Here is a 23,077-nt window from a genome sequence, read left to right as displayed (position 1 = left end):
TCTCTGGTTCCTCATGACAGTATATAACAGGTTGCAGGAGGAACTGGTAAAAAATCAGTTTTCTCAATGTTGTGTTAGTGCTTTCTTTAAAACATAATTAGTCTAGATGTTGTTTTCTGAAAATATACATGAAAAATTCAATTTTTCAGAATTTGCTAGGCAACCGAGTGGCTCTCCATGAGTTCTGTGGCTCTGTTTTCACTCTTTCTTCAGTTCAGAAACAGATAACACAGATGCCATTCATCACAGTTACTCCATCCAGCACCAGGAAGCTCCTTTTCCCCGAGGAGGACATCCAGGATGTGTTACAGTCTGTGCCGCAGCTACCCAGCCTCTCCAGTGGAGAAGGGCAGCAGGCAATTCACACTATCTAAAAGAGAAAAACAGGGAAAATGGAAGTTTTTTTTAAGGGAAAAATATTTAAAGTTAACTTTTTGTGTCCTAAGGAATCCATTAATTGCATAAAGAGAAGCTTGGGGACTTTTAAGAGGAAGACTGTTACTGTCTTTCATTACATTTTAAAGTCAAATTGCTCCTGAGATACAATACAGGTTTCCTAGAAACTAGAGTTCCTTAAACTAATGCTTGTGGATGGATAAAGAAGTTTTTTGGTTGTTTTTTATTTTGGGGAGTTTTTTTGAGCTTACATATTTATTTATTTTTCTTTCAGGGAGATCAGCTCAAAGCTCCTTACTTCATATCTAAACAGTGGGGCTCTTTCTTCATGGACAGAGTACCAGGCCTGGAAAATGCAGAGGAAACCTTAGTTCACACATGGTCCTGTAAATGTATTAGCACTTACAGCACTATTGCAATCCCTAGCCTTGAAGCAATAGCAGGTAAGGAAGATGGTGGGGGGTTTTTCCTAATGAACATGTAGTATTCATAGGAAATTGGTAATGCTGTAGATCTGATTTTGAGATTACATGTATCTAAAATACATTGGAAATACTTTGTTCATATCTTGCAACAGTGCAAGTGGCCATTGATTACTTTGATGTTTGTGCTTTTGATTGTTGTCCGATACAGGCAGGTTTTTTGTTTGTCTCTGTGAATATTAGATGTTTAATTTATGTCCTGTTAGAAATAGGATGCAACATTTAACAGATGGTAGATGAGTTCTGAACTTGGTCAGGATTTCCTCTGACCAAGTATCTTACTGTTTCTACCTTCAATGGTGAATTAGATTAGGAAACAAACACATATAAAGTCACTTGAGGTTTTTATACTTCCAAATATGTTTCCCTCTAATCTGCCTTGTTATACTTCCTCAGTCAGCTCACTATAACTTTGCAACTGCCATACATGTCAGAGGATCATGAAGGGGTGGTGAAGACCCTCTATCTATATATCCTCTATCTATATATCCTCAGTCTGTCATTTTGCAGTACTGAATTTTGTCGATACCTGTACCTAAAGAGATAAACAAATTATTACATGAATGAGGTGCTTAGCAGCAAGCATTTAGTTTACTAACCCCTCTGTTCAGCATCTGTTGCCTACTTCATGCATAAGACCAAGGAGTAAAAGGTTTGTTGCAAGAGAGCATTTCAGACTTGCCCAGCAGTTATTTCTACAACAGGACACATGATAGACCTGTTCTTTGCAACCATATTTTACACATGCGCTTACATTGTAAGGATATCTCAAAACAGAGCAGCCATACAGAGTCACAATTTATTTATGCTTCTGATAATTTGCCATTTTGCAGTCTGTATTTCAGCCTAAAGGTACAAAGCCAAAATATACCGAGGGAAATTGGTAACAGAGGGATAACTTCTGTAAAACTCCCATCTAATACTTTTCCATGGCCATCCTGTGGCTTGCTTTGGAAGTGTTGGCCAAGATAAAACACATTGGTCAGTCACACTCTGAAACTCTTCCTCCCAGCCAGTTCCCTGTAAACACAGCTCAGTTTGCAGGACTAGCAAGGGCTCTCAACCACAATGTACCACCACCTTTCCAGCTACAGATGAAGGGGTGAGAACCAGAAGGGCTTATCTGGGTAGTTAGTGAGTAGGATAGCTGCCTGTCATCGGCAGTGGAGCTCTTGCAAAGCCTGTTCCTCCATTAGGAGGGACACTGGGTGCTGTCTGTCTCTGCACTGAACCACTGCTGGGGCAGGGGCTGATGTCTGTGAAAGTTAAACCCCAGTGCTAAAGGACATGGGAGAAATAACGTTTTTAACTTGCAGCTGTGTGCTCGAAAGCAGAGTCAAAGCTGCAGGTACAAGAACATTGCTGCTTTCTTACAGAGAGAGGTATTTCTTGTTTGTTTGTGTGGAAGAGCAGATGTTTGTTATTATGGATGCTGAGGAATTTCTGACTCCTCTTGAATACCTTGTCTGACTCCTGTCACAGCAAGCTGCGAAAGACCCTGCTTTGCCAAGCCCTGAAGTTTTTGGCTGCAGTTGTAAGTTCATAGTTTAGCTGCAGCTATTTGGGAATAGCTAGTTAGAAGAGATTGAAACAGGTTATGTGAGTTTGATGTGCTCCAGCTTTCTCTTTTCTATTCATCTACTTTAATTGCCAGCAGAGGACTTTCCACTGCCAAGCTGCAAAAACGCAGGCCTTTCCTTAAGATTCCCTCAGCTCAAACATGCAGCCAGGCTGCTGGCATGCTGGCCATACAAGTCCAGCTCCCAGTCACTCACATGCTGGCCATGCAAGTCCAGCTCCTAGTTATCTGCATGCTGGCCATATGAGCCCAGCTCCCAACCAGTGGTGCGCTGACGGCAAGCTCAGCTCCAGGTCACCAGCTGGCTCAGCCTTGGCAGCACCTGCCTCAACCTGACCCCGCCAAACAAGCTGCCATCTCACTGGAGATGTGCTGCAGCCTCCTATGAGCTGGGGTTTGACCAGAGCTTCTCTATCAGCAATGTCTGACCTGGCTTTTGTACATCTATGTGAGCAAGTGTAAGAGCCACATACAAGTAAGTATCCCAACAGCTTGCGATCCAAAAAATATTTGGTGAAATGCAGACAATTGCTGCAGTGGTAACTTCAAAATTGGTTCTTGTTGTTTGGGTGCAACATGTATCTTGTTCATAAAGAATAACTTGGTTTACTTCTCAAGGCACATTTTTCATTAAAAAAGATTATTCCAAAAAGTATTCAGCATTATTGAATACTAGCAACGTTTTACAAAAATAACTCAGTTTTCATCAAAATTCATATGAGAATTCAGAGAGTTATCAGAAATTAATTTTGGGTAAAAAAGCCCTTCACGCCTGTTTCCCTCTTTTTTAAAGAGAGGAAATATGCAAAAAACTAAAAATAAGCTATATATCTGAATTGAGAAATTGAGATAGAAGAAACTTTGACCATCCTGTTTTTTCAGCAGCATGTTGTAAGTTTGGTGCAGGTGGCTTCTGATAATTTCACCTGAAGAATTTATGCATGTAACTAAAGTGTACAATCTCAATGTTACCAAAGGGCATTATAGAAAAGAGTATTATAAGGAATGCTGCTGCTGGCGTTCTTGTCCATTCAAAGTATAAAATAACAAAGCATGTACACAAATTGGAAATTCAGTATCTGACTAAAAAGGGGTTTGCATTCAAAGATGTATCAGAAATGCTGAACTTATTCTCACCTTCTCAAGGAAGGTATTAGTGAGATTACATATTACTGCATCACAGTTTGTCATCTAAACTCCCTTGAGAGTCCCTGGAGAGAAAGAAATTGGCATTTTCCTTGTGCATGAGAAAGTATATTTTGCTTATTGCTAAAATTGCCCAAAGGAGATCTTCTGTGTGTATTTCTCAGTTTAGGGTGCAAATCAGATACAGGCTATATTGACAGTACATGGTTAATAAAATAGTAGAAACCAATGCCCCTACTCCTATTCTATGTCTCATTCACAAATCCATCTGTTTCTCCACTTTTCTGCTATTGAATCTCTCCTCATTTACAGCTCCCTTACAGATTTTGACCATTTTCAAGCACAATGATATCATAAGACAGATTTTCCATACCAGGATCCATTACTGTGGGAATGTTACATTAGAGTTCCCACAGGAAAATTAAAAGGTGTAAGGGTCTCTCTGAAAACAGCATTTTGCATAAACCACAGCTTCTAAGATGTCCTTCTCCACTTCAGAAAGTTAGGTATGAGCCAAGTAGAGGTGAATTGTTCTTTTTTATCCTACTTGAATAATTTGAACTTAACTTCAAGGAAGGTGTCCACTACTCTTTGATCTTTTGATCAAATTTCCAGATACTCATAATAAAACCCAACAATAATTTCAATTATTTCAAAAGTACCATTTCAGATGGTTATTTGATTAAGAGTTCTTCAATACCAAAATTGATACACATATTTCAAGTTAATGCTTTCCCTTTTAATCTCATTACCGTTGGTAGTTTTATAAAAGTCCCACTTCAAAAAATTGCAGGAGGAGTTTTAGAGCTTAGAGGGAATTTTGGAAGGTTTTTTTGTACTTCATTGCAAAGAAAAGCTAAAGAAAGTGGGCTCTAAATCCTAATAAGAAAAAAGCAAAAAACTTTTTTCTTTTTAATTACATGATTGTTAACCTAATCTCCTGAACTTGTCTCATAACCACTGAATGATGAGGTCTGTTATAGGATTAAAAATTACCACAAGCAAGAATACAAGATTGAGTGATGTTGCGGCTCAAGAGAGTTTCATTTCAGATAAGAATTAGTGCAAATAAAATGTAAAATGTTTTATGGAGGCAGAGTTCATTTCACACTTTGGAGGTTTGATAATCAAGCTTGTGTCATGCATGAGGATAATACATTTTTTTAAATTTTGCATGCCATATGAAATCTTATCAGGGTTTGCCCATATGGCTGCAAAAGTTTTTCTTCATGCATTATTGTTATTTCAGTTAGCTAGAACAAGAGAAAAATCTCCATTATAATTTATCAAATCTGTCTCTTTAAAGTTGCCTGCACCCTGCCACTTTCTGCGGGAGTTTGAGTCATCATCCTGCTTGCTGTATAAAAATAATGATAAAATTGCCAGTGAACCATGACAAAGAAGTTCATGTTTCTGCTTAGAGTTGCAAATTATCTGCACAATGGAAAGCCCAAGGCAGACGTGGCTGGGGCTCCAGAACTGGCAGTGTGTGGGTTGCAAATACACAGGTCTGACCATCACAGATCAACTATGAATTGCAAACTTCACACACCATCTTCTATATGTATTTTAAAGGTGGATGCCCTTAAGGAATCAACTATTACCACAGAAATCATGAACTTCACTAAGCATGTAGCCATATACTCATTTCTATGTCCTGAACAGCATCATTCATAATTGTTGCTGAAGTAAAACCAAAAAATCCCTCATATTTTAACACTTAACTTCTATGTTTTTTTCATTGACATTACATCATTTAAGGTCAAACCCAGCTCCTATTAAAATTAAATTGGTCTGTCCTGTAACCAGATTGATAATTATGTACTCTTATTCAAATAATACAATAATTTCTTTAAACATATAGAACTATATATATTATACATTGCTAATTAGAAGTAACCTTTAATGCCTTTTCTTACAACCGTGCTTTTACTTACCAGTGTAAGAATGTATCTATACAATAACATCTAAAGATTAAATTTATCAAAATGCTTTGGGAATTTAAACTGCTTTGGGTCTTAGCTGCTATAAATAATAGTTGCTACTACAAGGCCAAAGAGGTCATTTTTATAATTAAACCTTTTATTTAAAAAACATATTTTTATGTCTGGTGAAAAATTGGTGTATATACACAACAGCAACGTTTCTGGGGTTTTCTGGTTCGGAGGTTTCATGCAAGGAAAAAAAACAGATAAAGATAACTGACTAGGGAGAAGATACATGTTCTGTATATATGAACAGCATCTTGCTTTATATGTCAGTTGAGAGGCATCAGATAATGTAAATCAGATTCATCTGTTCCAGAAACTAGATTCAATGTTCTTCTTTTAAGAGAAAGAAAAACAGGTCCAACACAACCAACAAATATAAGCTGCAAAATACAACTGAAACCAACAACAAGCTACATTTTAACCATGACAAATTATTGTTCAATAAATCAGAATTATCTTCTAAGAAGTCTTCAGGACCCAGCTATTGCCCTAAGGGTTTGAGACCCCAACTTTACTACAGGATTTGACTACTTGATAGTAATTTTCTGTGTAGAAAGGACAGTATTCAGTGTATTACAATTTGTTCAGCCTTTCCTTCTTCCAGAAAGGTGTATTGACTTGTGCCCCTGAAGGCCATGTCAAATCATGCAGAACCCAAAAGATTACTTCCTTGCCAATAGCTGAGAGAAATGTTCCTGCCATCATTATCCGGCTCTGTGAGATGTCAAAGTACAGCCACCTCTAAAAGATTAAAGGGAGAACTCATGAGCAACTCATTAAGAAAGGGAGAACCACTCAGTCATTTCTGCTTTAAAGCTATCCTTCAACTCAGGCAGCATAATTTCATTTGCAGGCTGTAATTAAAGCTATAATTGGGTTTTGACTGGATTGCAGGCTTATGGGGTGGGTTTAGATTGCTGCTTTAAAAAACCTGGTTGTAATACAAAGTTTGATAATTTTCCAGTGTGAAAACAGTGAAAATAGGTAAGTCAGAAAGTATTGGAAATAATACTTTGACCAGGTTGAAATTTTACATAATCTGCAACCTCTCATGTGCAAGAAAAAGCATTTATGTACTCTGGATTGGCGCCTAATATGCGCCCTCTGGATTAAGATGGTAATACACATACAAAAAAAACAACATAGGCCTCGTCTTCATGTGTGTCTGTGTGTGGATTTTTGCTTTAAGGTAAACAATGTTTGTCACCCATCCAGAGGAAAAATCATGGAAAGGGAAAGAAAACATTTGTTTTACAAGAACATGATGAGGTTAACCCAGATTTGGAGAGGAAGGTTGATCTTGGTGAGTTTGCCTCAAAATGAAAGTAAAGGGGTGTATCATCTCTGCATTTGTCTTAATATAGCTCCTTCACAGTCTCAAAATGCAACTTATTTCTTTTCTTACCAGTCAGAAATGCCTGACAGCTCAAACCATTGCTTGTTTCCAGGCTAAGTTCTTCGATTTACCTCAAAAGCCCTTTCTACTGCCGTAAGATCCAGATGGAGTCATTCACATAGAAATGAATTAACAGATCCCTGAAAGAGTAGCACTTCCTAGTAGGATCTTTGCATTCCCTTAGGATTTTTTTATATTAAGACTTCATCTAAATATTTAAAAATATCATAGTCTGATATTTTCTTGTGATCAGTTCCAGATCAAGCAAAGAACCACAAAGGGCTATTTTCTTAAAAGATCTCTAAAAGTCACCATTTAAACTAAAACAAAAATGAGATAAATTTTCCTACCATACAAATAATGAGTTTTCTCATTCAACCCAAAACAGCAAAGGCATTTCTAAGGCTTTCCTTCACTTCAGACTCTTATCAGGCTCAGCTGTGAGTTCAGTGCACGCCTTGTGCACAGCTGTTTTGTTCAAGAAGGGGTCAGCAATCTCTTGGATATAGGGTAGACCCAAAGTAATGTGAATTGTTATTCCCGAGATAATGGTAGTGAAACTGCACACCATGAGCAATCACAACAGCCACGATGGGATGGTCATTCCATCCCTCCAGGCATCCATCCCTCTGTAAAACTCTGGTGGTGAAGGTGCTGCTGCTGCACATCTGCCTGCAGTTTGCCACTTGGGTTTTCTCCAATGTCACTGTCTTTTTTGTTAGATACCACAGAAGAGTAACCAGCGATAAAACCCCAGTGGCAGTGAAGCTCTTGCTTAGGCCAAGCTCATGCCACATATGTCTGCTGGCAGTGCCACAGGCATGATCTCTGACCAATACACCTGTGTTGGCAAAAGCTCTTATTTAAGTGCAATTAAAGCAGCAAACCTGCCCTTTGACTTAGTCTAGTTTTAATCTTTATTCATGCATGTCCAGGAATAAACTGCAGTGGCTCACTCAGAATCTTTCTCCTATAGAGTGTATATAGAGAGAGTTCCTGTACTGAAGAGTCCTCCCTTTCCCATATGACACCGCACGGGTACCCTCCTCCTCTCCAACTTTTAAGTCATAGAATATGCAGACAGCAGCAATTACTTTCATGCTATTGACAGAAGGAAAGCTTTCCTTGTGCTGACTTCACTCTTTCAAGAGCTTTGTTTTAGTACAGCAAACATCTGACCTCCTGTTTAGGAAAATCAGCCTTAGAAATTTTTCTAAAAATAACTGCTATCAGATAAATCTACTTGTAACCTTGCTTTTTTTTCTTTTTGCCATTAGTATGCTCCCTCACATCCTGAGCTTTTAGTGCAAGCACTACTTTCCCTGTTATAAAATAGAATGGCTCAGGAGATAAAAACATTTAGTATTTAAGAAAAAATAATGCCTTTTACAATTTACCTGCAGACTGGCAAGTCAGATCACTCGATGGCACATCCAAACTGATGGATTCCCCTGCAGAAGTTGTTCTTACCCCACTGTTAAAAAATTGTTGTTAGAAGTTGTTATCATTAAGAAATTAATATTTGCTTTCAACAGCAACTTTGAAGTGCAGTAAAAGACATGATAAAGTTTCCAAGTCAGTGTAAATTACGGAAAATCCTGTAAAAGCAAAAGAATTTATACTGGCTGATGGTCTGCCCCTACAGTTTACACCATCTGGATGATGAGATGAATGTAAGACAGAGTTTTGACTCTGGTTTTTGAGATTTGACACAATTAAGCAGTTGAAAGAATTTTTTCAAACTTGGGTATCACTAACAAGGTTTTCATTTTCCTCCCTGGATCTTTTTCTTGTTGATAATCAGGAGGATATATTTGGATTCACTTAAGAACACATCTCTGCTGTTTATTAGGTGGCTTTTGCAGCATCTGGCTTCAGCCCTGCTGACTGGCAGGGAACAGACCTCAGAGAGGGGAGGGGAGTTCAGCTTTCTGTAGAGCTTCTCACTCGTCATGGAGATGCTGCTGTGGTGTCACGATATAAAAATGTTGGCTTTGCTTTTGTTGGTCAATACTGAAAAATGATTCCTGACATTTCTGCTGTGTATTTTGGGAGAAATCCATTTCAGTCTTGGACTGTGCTTTTAATTGAAAAAAAATGCCTTCCATCTAAAGCACTTAGTTAAGATTTTATTTGTTTAGTGTATTGGTTTGTTAAAAAAAAAATCTCAAAAAAACCCCAAATGAATCCCAAACAAAACAAAACAAAAAAAAACACCACACGGATTAGCCAAGAGTATTAAGTTTATTGACCAGGCCTGTGTCTGGATTAGATTATAATTGTCTTCCATTCAGTTTCTCAAATATTTTCCTGATCACTCATCGAGAATATTACGTTTTTCCTTCTTTGTGTGGTTTCTTTTCCTTCCTTGTGGGTGGAACTCCAAGTCTTCCTCTGATAAAACCCTGTGGCTTTCATTTAGTTGGCTTACACTAATTGCACAGCACACAGACACTGAGGTATTGTCAGCTTTGTAACTATGATACAAATCCATCCGTAACACCTAAATATATGCATGGATATGGGTATACATAAGCATCAGAACATAATGTTATAATTAATGTGACTTAATACCTGGTTCTGGATAACTGGAACACAGTAAGTGACAGTGGTTACTGTTTAAATATCATCACTGTTATTTTGTTTACACCAGGGCTGCTGGAGTCCTATAAAGGAGGTAGGACAGGGCAGGAGTTCTGCTTCTGAGCTGAGGCTAAGGCATAGAACCTGGGAGAGTCGCCCAAGCCACTGGGAAATGCTAGTAACACTGAATGATCACTGTAAAGGAAACCAGTTTTCATCACTCACTTGCACTCAGGCTGATGTGGGAGCAAAGAAAGGAATGGGACAGAAATGCAGGGTTATGCATCTAATAACTGGCATTTCTGGCAGATCTAGAAAGGGACCTTGAGACCCTCCATGTCTGACTTCTAGGAGTCTTTGGCTCTAAAAGAGAATATCCTATTTGTCTTGGAAAAAAATTAATTTAATTAATTACCTAAGAATGATAGAAAAACTCTGGGACTGTGATTCTGAAGCAATTGGGTACAGCCAGATAGTTCATTCTTCCAGCCTCAAGCTGTTTAGTTTGTTTAAGTTTGTTTGTTTGTTTGTTTGTTTGTTTGTTTTTTATGATAATGGAAATATTGGATGAATGCTGAACTCATTATCAGTGTAGGTTAGGACTGATTAGAACCTCACCATCAAATTATATCTCAGAGAGGACTGGTTGTCTGCCCCCTGCCTAATTTATGACTCTTCATCAGGGTTAGATGAGAAATGGATGCCAAGATGCAAAGGTTTGCCACAACAGCAGCAGCTGTGAGCATGCATAGCAGCAAAACCTGAAGAATTTACTGGCAAAAACACTAGGAAAACAACAACTTGGAAATAAGAAACTATTCTTTTCCTGAGACTGGCTTTATTATCAAATACTGTGTCATATTTTTTGCATGCTTTTGCATCAAGCCATGGTGTGTGCAAGCATTTCATTTTAGCAAAATGGAGCTCGTAGAATTCTAGAATATCCTGAGTTGGAAGGGACCCATTATGATCATCATGTCCAGCTCCTGGCCATGCACAGGACAGCTCCAAGAGTCAGAAAATGTGCCTGAGAGCATTGTCCAAACAGTTCTTGAACTCTGTCAGCTTTGATGCTACAGTGCTCAACCACCCTCTGGGTGAAGTATCTATTTCTAATATCCAATCTAAAGTTCTCCTGACACACCTTCATGCCATTCCATAAGGTCCTATCTCTGGTCACAAGAGTGAAGAGATTGATGCCTGGCCCTCCACTTACCCTCACAAGGAAGTCGTAGACTGCAGTGAGGTCTCCCCTCAGTCTTCTCCAGGCAGAACAGACCAAGTGACATCAGCCACTCCTCGTATGGCTTCCCCTAAAGCCGCTTATTTCTCATCTGTATCATCAGTGATAACATGGAATAAGAATAGACATAAAATTAATTGCTCAAATGTGCAGGAGACAGACTCCAGACCTGTATTGTTGTTCTTTGTTGATGAGCCAGTATTGCTGGACCTAATGATACCATTGACTTTTACATAAGAAGAAGCTGTATTGAGCTTTGGTGTACAATTCACATAATACTTCTTCGATCTAGGGCAGCTGTGATTTATTTTAAATTGAAGAGTTTTCAAAGAACTTATTTTAAATTTTGCAATTAAAAATATCTATCTTTATTTCCCTGTATACTTGCCCCTCTTTCTTACTGTGTATTTATTTATAGCCACTAAGATTCCAAGTATGCCTTTCTGGATCAGGCCAGAGCTTTCTCATAAATATATCAAACTGAAATCAAACACTAATATATAAAAGGTTACATATTCTAGGCAAAGCAGACACAAAAGATGCAGGGCATAAAATCACTGACGGAAACAAATTTGAAATACAGGAAGCTTTTTCCTATGTGATACATAAAATCTGCTTCATAGGTGAAGAATAGTATGTGTCTCATGCTTCATGCAACTTTTAGTGATGCCTTGGGCAACATTTTTAAATATGGATATCTTCTGGTCATCTTTCAAAGTCAGCTTGCTGAGACAAAAGCAATATTTAAATTAATAGAATTGGGGGGTGAATATGTAAATATGTGATTATTCTCTCTTGAAGTCTTGTGCATTGCATATAGAATGGTTTTGGTGTTTAAGCTGATTGTGTAAAGCTAGTTTACCAGGAAATATCAATAAAATTACCATTTTGATTCAGCTGGTTCTTTTCTTCAGCAATAATCAACTCTGCAGCAAGTCTACCCCATTTGTGTTGCTCTTTGATTAAACTACTCTTGGGAGACTCCAGACTGCTAGACTAAAAAGCTAGTAAAAGCTTTTATATAAAAGTAGCTGTATGGCATTTGATTTTTATAGCTTATAAAGATATTCAGAAATATTTGCTTTCTTTTTTGTTATTATTTGTTATTTTTGAAACCTTTGTTTTAAACAGAGCTGTCATAAATAGACTCAGCAGCCTGTAAATCCATTGGGCCCTCTGCACAATAAAAAAACATCTGCCTGTTCTTCCATGCTGAGAACGAACTCCAGAGATTTCCCTGACTTGGACAAAATGAGAAAATGCACTTCTTTGAGCTAAAATAACTCACTTGATAAAGCATAATTCTCTTCCAATCAAGTTAACTCCTATTCCTACTTTATTCCAGCCTATCTCTGATTTTTCAGCTTGATCTAAATACTGATTTGCTTACTATACTTATGTTTAATATGGTTTCTCTATACCTGTATGCTGTACTGGTGCTTGCCTGGGGATCGCTTGTGAGACAGAACTGGATTTCCTGTTGTTTGTGCCAGAACTGCTAAAATTATGTTTTTCTGTTTCATAAAACTTGCTGAGTGGAAAAAAAAAAAAAGTAGCATATAGTGACAGGATATCATCTCTCCAGAGTCACTCCAAGTTAAAAAAAAAAAACAGTTGTAATTAGTAACTTACTATCCAGATGAGCTGAGTAATAGTTTTTGTGTTTTGCTTTGGTTCTGAGCAGACAACCTGGAAAGGAGCTAACCCTTTTTTGTTGGGTTTTATGTATTTTTTTTTCATTTATTGTGAAGGTAATTGTTTCTTGAATGAAGTTTTATTTATGTGTTTTTTTAATTTGGTTTCTTGAACTTTGAGAGGTGAGAACGGGAAGTATCTGTTTTCTGGCTGTGAGGGTGGGCGGATCACTGCTGGCAGCAAAGACTTTTTTTAAAAAGCTACAGAAAAGAAAGCTTCTACTGTTCAGAACTATTTTAATGCATTCAGCATTCTTAACAGACTGGAAGTGATGAGTACACCAAGTTACAAGTGCAGATTTCTAAGAGGGCTTGATACAAAATTATGTTGTTAACACTGGATTGTGAGAAGGTCTAAGAGTGGGTGCCTTTGGAGAATCTTGCTTTAATAGCTATGAAAAACAAAAAAGAGGAACTGATTCTTTGTTTTAAACATAGCCCTCTTATGAGTAGATTGCTGAGATAAAAGAGAAAGGTGACAAATTGAAGAATGGACTTGAAGGTGAACATGGGGGAAAATTCTATCTAGGCTCAATGAAGATTTTTGATTAGTATTTATACATTAGATTAAATTATTTTATCTGATTAGCATTCTTTCAGCAATCAAGGAACCGAATATGCTTTAGTGCAGTTGAAACTCTGAAAGTCAATCCCTTGGACAGCTGAAGACATCAAATAAATGTGTAATCATGCACTCTGATTGAATTCTAATGCTGGTGAGCAAACAGCTCAAGGTTTTAAGAAGTACTGCTATTCACCACAGGCTTTTTTTTTTATGTGACACAGTCTGTGCTGCTAATCAGATGTGGTATGTTTCTGTCTTGCAGATTTACCCCTGGATTATAGATTTACACGATTTTCCTCAAATAGCTCTGCAACTGCCGGGTACTATCCAAGCCCTCCAAGAGCACTGCTGCCAAATGAGGAGTCAGTGACTATGAAATAGGTTGTTGGCTTTTTCCTTAAATAACCCTGTGGCCCTTACTTAAACTGCTATCAAATGCTAATTGGTGAAAATGCTGTGTGATGCTTCATAAAATAGAGTGATGGATTAAAGCAGATTCCTGTGTAGACTTGTGTTTCACTTTTTTCTCTAGTTCAGCTGGAACAGATAAGCAATGCATTCTTCTCTTTAAATCTTCGAACCACCACTACCTTTTGCAAAGTGCTATTGGCTATTGTTTTTTTTCATGCACTGCCCACAGCCTTCAAGAGAAATGTAGTAGTACTAGCTCATGCCAAGTTACATTCTACATTTTTGAGGACATTTTAGGTACTATCCGTATGTAAGGTGATGCTGTTGCTACCATAAACCCCAGAAAAGACACAAACCAGACCCTCAGCCATATTTCGTGAAGACTTACCTTGTAAGTAATATGCAACATTTCCAAATTAACATTAAGCATTGATTTATTGAAAGGGAAACATAAAGCAAATTGGAACAAAATTGATAAAAACTTTCTTTAAAACAAGGTGGATGAGGAATGAAAATGAAAGTGCCATTCTCCTCCTCACAAACTTTGGGCTGAAAATATTTGACTTAAGATGGTAACAGTTAGTAATACTTGACTTTATTTTGAAATTTTTTAATTAGCATCAATGTCTTTGGCAGCAAATCTGACTCATGATAGGGATATGATTTGTATTAAGCAGAGAGATACCTAGATTAAAATCTCAGATCTCTGATTACATCATCATTAAAATTCTAACCTGAATCAAGTAATCCTCTGCAAAGAATTTCTAACTAGGTTATGGTGCAAACCGATATTGTGTACCCTCACACTTTTGTGGTTCTGAATTTAGAACTGACTTTTCTAGGTTGGGGATTTTTTTCCTTTTTTTTTTTTTTAAGAAAACTCATTGAGTTTTTAAAGAAAATTAGAGTGAAAAGCGTCTAAGTAAGCCCTTGGGTCCTGGTGTCTCAGTGGAGAAACAATATTTTTTTTAATGGGCAGATGGCAGATTCTAAGGACAGACTGAACACAAAGCTCATCATAAGAATTACATATACCTATCTTTGACAAAGGCTGTCACCAGCCATTTGCACTTACTGCCAGAAGGACATCAGAGTAGCAGAGAAACAAAAAGATAACAGAAAGGTACTTGTAAGCATTACGCCATGTGCCACCATAGTCTGTGGCTGCAGGAAGACTTGGGAAAAATAACTGAAGTCATTGCCCAAAAAATAAAGTTCCTCTTGCTGAAGACTCTTCTCTTTAAAAACCTGTGAAAATTACACATCTTATTACAAAGCAGAGATTGGCAATGGAGGAATGAGGAGGGCAGTTGGTGCTGTGGCAACAGGAGAGCCATTGGAAATGGAGGTGGTGTGAAGAGCCAGGGAGAAGAAATGCACATGGCAGAAAATTGGTAGAGATCTGTCCATATTTAACATGACACTCTAAAGACACCATCTTTGCTTTTTCCTTATTTCTCATTTTTTTTTGTTTTAACCCCTGGAAATCCCTGAAATTTCTTGGCTTCTCTTATGAGAGGCCATTGACAGAAAGGTTGCTGAAATGCCTGCAAAACTATCTTGAGCATCAGCAGGGAGAAAAAGTTGTAAAGATTCATTAAAATCACTGTGTCTGGTTAGACAGCCCTGAAAACCACAGTTTTGCTTAAAACTAGAGATGAATACCAAGTCTCTTTTGGTGTCTGTTTTGGTATAAAGCACATGTGTCTGAATTTTAAAATAAAGAGAATTTATTTCTGAAAAAATACATGTCCTCTGAATTTACTTTATAGCTGAGCAGCAAAAAGAAAAAAGGGAGACAAGGGTTGTCTCTAAGCAGTGCAAGGAGACATTTGTGCTACAGCCTTGAACAAAGCAAAACTTGACTCACTCAGAATAAGATACATAAATCAACCCAAAACTTTAATAACTTTAATAACTTTTTTGGGTTTTAATAAGTCCCTATACCTTTAATACCTATAGGGAAGTGATCTTTGATGCAAAGCAAAGTTCACTGCAAGTGTTTCCTGAATAGGGCTTCTTCCTGGGAACTAAAGGCTTCTTCATCACCGATGAGTAGAAGTTAAATAAACAAACATGGGTAGATTATCCATGGCAGACACCAGGCACTCCTGGACATGGAGTTTTCTGAGACTGCTGCTTCCCCAGGGTGATGGGGCTCTCCAGCTCCTCTGAGTCCCAAGTCTGTGATAGTACAGTAGCACTGGAGCAATTCTTAAGGAAATTTCCAGGAAAATTTAGTGACAGACACTGGGAATTAGCATTCCTCAAACTGGTTTAAGTCTTTCTCTCTGAGGCCAAGTATACATTAAATCATACCAAGGTAAACAATGGAAAAGCCTTAAGAATATGTAAATTAACAGAGATGCCAACAGTGGGAAGGCAGCATCTGAGCTTCCATGTCAACTCTGTTTTTCCACCACGGGGAAGAAAAATGCCATAAGTGTCAAACACCCTTTTGTACACAACTTGATGTTTTACTGTACGGTTCTTCAGAAAGTCAGGTTTCGAAATAAGGTCACTTCTGTGCAAGAAGATAAAAGTCTCATACACTGCACCATACAGTGAGGGACCTGATGGAAAGATGTTGCTTCTGACCTCCCAGGGAAGGGGGCATTGCATGGGGCCTGCTGCTCCTTAGCACCATGGAAGAAGCAAGATAAGTTTTCTGGTGCATTAAAATGACTGACTTTTAAAACAAAATATACCTATTTCTGTACACATGCTTGGAAGCAAATAGCATTTCAGCTGATGCATAACATCAGATTTAGGAGGGAAAGCACATGGCTAAGCTACAGGAACCTTACCTCTGCAAAGAGTGCCAGCTGTAATGGCATAATCACCACAATGGCACAGCCACAGACATCTATTGTTAACAATTAGCCACAAAGCAGCCCTTCCAGCAAGCACATAGTCAATCCAGATCACCCCAGGGGAAAAGCTCAATCCCATCATAAATCCAGTTGCCTGTAATTTTGTTTTCTGCAATTCTAAGTAACTGGAACATCAAACCCCCTTGGTGAGTCACAGTAGAGAAAAAAAAATTAAAAAGAGGTTTTCTTCTGAATGTTTTCGATGCAAGAAACAAATCCTGTTTTTCCATAAGCATTATAAATAGAAATGCTTAACTGGAAAACAGAGCCTGGATTAGGGCCAAAATAAGATGGAATCCAGGAAGTTAAACAGACTCAGAGATTTCCAGCTCTAAAAGCCTGCTAGCATCTTCGAAGGGCAAACTGGGAATTCCTATCTACAGGTCAATGTACTAGTACTGTGGCCAGCATGCCCAAACATTTTCTTGAATATGGGACAAAAGTGTAAGACAAATCTTTTCAGCATGAAGTGGGTACCCACAGCAGTTCTCTGGCAAGCATGGCAAGACCACAGAGGTTTTGCAGCTGGCCACATGTCACAGTTCACAGAAGGGCAAACATCCGAAGCATCGCATTAAACTTCTGCCCCACTGCAGCTAAACTGATTTAATCAGAACTGTGCTAAAAATCCCTCATGCTTCCCACTCGCGCTGCTGCAGCACATATGTAGTTCTCTCACACATGGCCATAACAACTTTTAAATACTTGCATGGGGGTGAGAAACCATCACAGCCACTTCAAAACCATGTTATGGCTTCCAGCCCCTCCTGCAAATTAGAGGTTGCAAGACCCAAAATGGCAGCAGCACAAATGGAATAGCAGTCTGCACAGCACACACCACAGCTCCAATGGCCAGACGAAGCAGATTCTACCAGCTAGAAAGGTATTTCTATTTTCCATTTACTACTAAATGTTGAGTAAAAATACACAGTCCGTTTGATTCCCTCTTACAAGGTTGAAGACTACGTTCCTTTTAAGAGTGAAGAAAACCATAAACCATCTTACATTGTATACAGGAGGAAAAAATTAGATGTTCTTGTCCAAAATTTATGAGAGAAGTAGTTTCAGGGTGTATTTTAGGAAAAGAAGTCCATTAACTTTCAATAGACCTTGTTCTGTCACAGCACTAAAGGAAGTCTAAGAATTGTGACTCTGTGTGCCTAATAGCTTTACATTAAAAGATTAAATTTCCAAAGCCTCCACCATCTCTGAGGAATAAAAGTACAGGTGAATATAGCAACTCTTCTCTTGCCTTATCTCAAAATAATACCAGAGAGTTGCAGTATTCTTACTATATCATCCCCTGTAACCTCAGCCCACACTGAGAAATTAAATGTGCGCTCCCAGGTGCTAAGAAGCCTGTAAAGTATATTAATCCAAAGAAGATGCCCTTGTAAATTTTGTGAAAAGAAATGGGACGTTATGAAATTAAGAGATAAAAAAATTCCTTATCTTATACTGACAGAGGCCTCAAAAATATCTACTGAAGGGCTGCTGTTGAAGCAGCTGCAGCACTGTTGGAGATGGCAGCAGTGAACTTCTATCCTTGTTTTTTCCCCTCAATGCTGCCCAGAAAAAAGGGCATGAATGCCCACATACATGCCTACATATATATTTATAGATACACATATATACATATACGTATACATGAACAAGTGGCAATTAAAGGATAGGATCCCATGACATGGAAACCCAGAGACTAATGGAATTATGAAATTATCTGCATTTCATGGGAGGTGTGGAGTTTTAGGTCAATTAAATAAACTAAGCACTCTCAGGCAGTAAGGAGGGAAATCTCTAGATCAGTAGTAGACAGGTGATGGAAAATGGAGTGTAGACGAAGCTCAAGGACAAAAAGGCCAAGGGTCAGCATGAGCTGACAATAGTTCAACAGGGCAATAGATGGCTAGAGGATATCAGGGAATGGAGTTTATCACAGTCACAGAATATGCCAACTTGGAAGGGACCCACAAGGACCATGAAGTCCAACTCCTAGCCCTGCACAGGACTATCCCCAAGAGTCACTCCGTGTTCCTATACGTCACAGAAAATAATAATTTTAAAAAAATATTGTGTGGGATTTTCCTCTTTCCCATGTTATTGTGCAGGACTTGGAGATACCTGGTACATTACTGATATTAATTCATTAAAAAAATGAGAAAAAAAAATGTAACCAAAAGACAGTTACACTGCCAGTGATTCAACCAGTACAATACACCTAACAACCAGTTATGATGTAGACTAGTGCAACAACCTCCTGAAGACCCTAAAACTAAGCGCGATGATGGAGCTGTCTTTAGGGAATATGTTCGACTACATCAAGAGCCACCAGTTGCTGAAGCCATTGCTTCAGAATCAAGTGCAAAGAACTGATTGCTACAGTACACTCTAGTGAAGCACAGGTAAGTATTATATTTAAGTGGAAATTAATTTTTGATGCCTTTGTTTGTGTTTGATTTAATGTCTCACCCTTGAGACTTGGCTGCAACCAGGATGCAGAAAATCAGACAAGACGTTTACAAAGAGAAATTGAGAGTCAGAGACAATTTCAAATACAGTCTCTAAGACACACCTCTTTCCTTAAATGTCTCTAGTGTAAGGAAGAGGAAAGAGACATGGGACTATGAAACAAAAGAATTGGAGTGGGGATAAGTAAGAAACTTGTAAAAATTTTCTTGAATTCCAGCAGTTGCTTAGTTCTCTGCTTGGCATTCCACATATCAAGTGACTCCATAAAATAGGTGGATTCTGGCCTTAAAAATGCCTTTCATTGAAGACAGCATGTTACAAATGGGAAACATTATTGCAACATATCTGATATCCAAAAAGGGACATTGTGGAAGTCAGCTCTAAGAAAGCACTGATGAAGTCTGGCTTTGGAAGGTTCCTCCGGGTATGAGCATTAATGTTTTATGCTCCACAGGGAATACTGCTTGGGTTTTAACGTCGCAGAAATTTGGAAGGAAAGAAGTTGACAAAGATCATACATATTGAGAAAGGTCACGCATTTGAAAACATAAAGTAACAACCAATTCAACTGAGTGAAAAGCCACATGCTGCTGGAGAGGTTACCCCTCTCCAACCTGTTCTGATCATCATCAGAGATAAGAAGGGGTACGTGCTAAAGAAGGAGCAGGCCAGTCAGGCAACCTGACAGCCGCTAGAAGATAAACCTACACCCAGTGCATGTCTGCAGCAATGTAAAAGCAGTAGCGTGGATTCTGATGTTAAAAGGCACAGAACAGATGACGCAAGTAATTTTATATTGGATCCAGGTATTTTTTGTTATTTCACAGTTAAGTGCGTATGTACCTGCTTTATGGTTGCTGTCTTCCTGGCTTGCTGTCCTGCATGTCTCAGGACCATGAATCTGTCTCCATTCACCAATGTTTTGCCTCATTACTGATGCTGCAGCTTCCCATTTCTTAAGAAATCTGCAGGAATTCTTTTTTTCATCTGACTTTCTGTCTGCTGGCCTCTGGCTAAACCAGGATGAACACATGGTGAGAGCAAGAAAGAGGGAAAGAAAGGAAATGTAAAGCAGAGAAAGATGTTCCATTTACATACAAAGAAGAGCTGTTTAGGAAACAGATCTAGTGTTTTCCCCTTCCAGCTACCCTACTGATACTTTGGCTACCTCAAAGTAGAAGAGTAAAAGGCTGCATTTGTGGGAAAGAGAGAAGTGTTTCCAATTCGTGGATGTAGAAGCAGGCACAGGATTTTTCTCTGAGAGAAATTGCTTTGTGCCACACTGAGTGTGCTCCAGACAGACAGGTACCCTTATGAGCTTAGACAAGATTTCTGGATTTCCAGCTATTTCTGATTCTTAGCGCTGACTTCAGGCAACTCGTTTTCATGCTAGTTTTGGAGCTGTGACTATTTCTGCCCATTGTCTGCACAGTGAGCTAGAGCCTCAAATCCCCAAGTACTAAAGGCTATGAATCATGCACCACTTTCATAAACTTGAAGGATGTAGTAGGAACAACCAAGTTAGGACACTGTCTGATCCACACCCTGGCTGGCAAAGAGATGGACAATATTCCCCCTATGAATCTGAAATTGGGATAAGTTTGGAAAATTAAAGCCACCTTCATATGGCGCTAATAAAGTCCAGAGGGAAGAGTTGGACAGAACATTCCAGATCAAGGAGGGCAGGGTGAGCATTATGCAAGTATCCAGATTTGCAGTTCTGCAGTTCAACTACAAGAAGAGACTAGCCTAATGCTCTTGTCCTACAGGTTTCAGCTCACAGCATTAAGATCAGAAATCATCACAGCCGGACACAAAAGGCAGAGAAAACACAAGGGTCATAACCAAGTCAATTGTTTTGGAGAATTAGTGAAAGAATCTGGGGAATTTTGTGTTTTTCTCTCTTTTCATTTGAAGAGTTTTATCACTTAATGACAAATGTAGAAGTGTTTCTGACATGGAAATTAGACACCAAACAGACCACATAGAGAACAGGTCTTTAGTGAGAGGAAGGTAGTTAGTAAAAGAGAAAAAACAACAACAACAACAAAACAAAACAAACAAACAAAGAAACACACACACACAAAAAAAAGGCATACAGAGGAAAAATCAAAGAAGAAAAAAATGTTGTTGCATAGGCTGGGCAGAAAGAAAGAAATGGATGGCCAAAGCTGCATATGTGGAATAGACTGAATGACGTACAGCTTTTCTCTTTAGGTGAACATCTTCAGTCATGGAGAAAGAAAAACAAAACATCCATTTTTACAAGAAAGTGAGAACCAAAGGTTTTTAAATAAATGAAGCATCAGCAGACACCTGGTGTCTCTTTCAGAATGGATGAGCCCTACATCACTGGCTTCATGCAGCCCTCCTGCCTTCCTTTCTCTAGTGCCCTAGTGCAGCAACAGGGGCTTGCTCCCTCTTTACATCTTCATGACCCAGCTTGTCAATGCAACAGGAAAATAAAGTGCATTTCCCTTCCCTGCAAGCCAGATAACTACAGGGCCTCTTGAAATTTTTCACTTCTCAAACATCATTTACTGTAAGGGAGAAGAAAGGATAGATGTTACTAAGACCTTGTAACTAAGAGGTGGCTGCTCATAGTGTCTCTGATGCCGCAGATGTTTTCAAGACGTGAGCTGTACTTAGGTGTACAGCGAGTTCTATGGGTGTGACCTAAAACACTTGCCATTACTGGAAAAGAGCAGCATTTCCCACATGTGTTTGGCTCAATCACACAGGCACCAGACATTTCATGTTCCGAGTAATGTGGCTTGCCATAAAGGCCAAGGAAGAATAATGAGCTTGTGTTGTAGGAGTACAACAGTGTCTGACCTGAACAGTTTTCAAACAATTTCCATGCAACATCCTCTGTACAACTGGCCAAGTCAGTGGTGTTTAGCTCTGATAGGTTAATTGAGCTCCTTTCCTAAATCTGTTCTGGAGCCATGCTATCCAAAAGGTCATATTGCTGTGTGTTTCAGTGTCGCATAATGCAATTTAAGGAAATGACAGCTACAAAAACTATTAATCTCAGTGGGACTTTTCAAAAAAAATAAAATAAATAAATAAATAGATAAATAAATAAAGAGGAGCAAATAAACTAGGGTTCTGATACTTGGAAGCAGAGAGGGAGTGAGAGATTTGAGGGACAGAAGCACCAAGGGAGTGGAAATTGTATGATGGTGTCTTACTGTGTCAGTCATTTAAACCAACCTTATGGTGTGGCAAGAATAGATAGCCTGGGGACATGATTCATCACACACTAATGAAGATGCCTAAAACAAGTCAGATGAATTCTGCTGTAAAAAAAATTTATTTTTCTCTGCAGATACAAACAAGGTATAACGTGACTAGGTCAGAGGTAGTTACCAGTCAAGTATACAACAAAAATGCATAACATATTCAGAGGTTAGATGGATCCCACCCAAAACTGCTGCTCCAGAGTGACATTGTTTCATTGTTTAATTGTTTTCTTCTTGCTGTCATCAGCAACGAATTCACTGGCATGCAGCAAGGCTAGCAAACCACTGAGAGAATCTCAGCCTCAGCAAGAGGGGTTATACTCATTGCTAAAGAGGTGAAAGGTATAGGGAGATCAAAGAGGATCCATAATCTTGCCTGTGCAAGTAGCATTTTGAACATAATCACACAAAACAGGACTGGAAAGGATCTTGACAGGTCATCTGGTCCACCCCTTGCTCTAAGGCAGCATTCATCAGACTTTCCAGACCTGAACCATTTTTGTCAAATATATGTCCAACTTGTACTTTAAAAGCCTCCAGGGACAGAGGTGCCATTCACACCCACTGTGTTTACCCTATCAAATACTTTTTTTATCCAGCTAGCCTAAATTTCTCTTGCTGCAATTTACATGCTGTTTTCAGAGGATAAGAGATTATTATCTTCTTTTTAGCAGCTTTTACATAGCTTAAGGCAATCTTCCTCCAATATCTATCCCTTGGGCTAATTTTTTCAGTCTTTCAGTATTCATGATGCTTGCTGAAGCCAGGGTCATTTTCATTTCAAAATTACTAGTGGCAATGATGAAACTAATCTAGCATGGACAGATCTGGCCCCTCTTAGAGATCTCTGAATCATCTTATAAATTTTAACTTATTTATTTAACCTGACAGGCACTCTGAGTTACTAGGAAGTAAAATGAGCTCCATTTTACAAAAGGCGACATATGTCAGAGAGGAGTAGTGGCTCTTCACTCTGTAGGTGTCTTCACCACATTCTAGATGCA

The 23,077-nt window shown here is 38.6% G+C and overlaps 1 protein-coding gene across 1 annotated transcript in view; it reads left to right on the top strand.

The window, feature by feature from the left end:
- Positions 1 to 15,231, top strand: part of NT5DC1 (5'-nucleotidase domain containing 1) — a 127,270-nt gene extending 112,039 nt beyond the window's left edge. Inside the window, exons 11-12 of the mRNA XM_029962743.1 lie at positions 671 to 839; positions 13,338 to 15,231. Coding sequence (XP_029818603.1) covers positions 671 to 839; positions 13,338 to 13,456 — 288 coding nt within the window. The 3' untranslated portion in view covers positions 13,457 to 15,231. The remainder of the gene's footprint in view (positions 1 to 670; positions 840 to 13,337) is intronic.
- Positions 15,232 to 23,077: the final 7,846 nt, after the last annotated feature.

Source organism: Manacus vitellinus, unplaced genomic scaffold (genome assembly GCF_001715985.3).
Source record: "Manacus vitellinus isolate BGI_N305 unplaced genomic scaffold, ASM171598v3 scaffold_4_pilon, whole genome shotgun sequence".
NCBI lineage: Eukaryota > Metazoa > Chordata > Aves > Passeriformes > Pipridae > Manacus > Manacus vitellinus.
The sequence above is the reverse complement of the archived record's forward strand: the minus strand, read 5'-3'. Positions and strand labels throughout refer to the sequence as shown.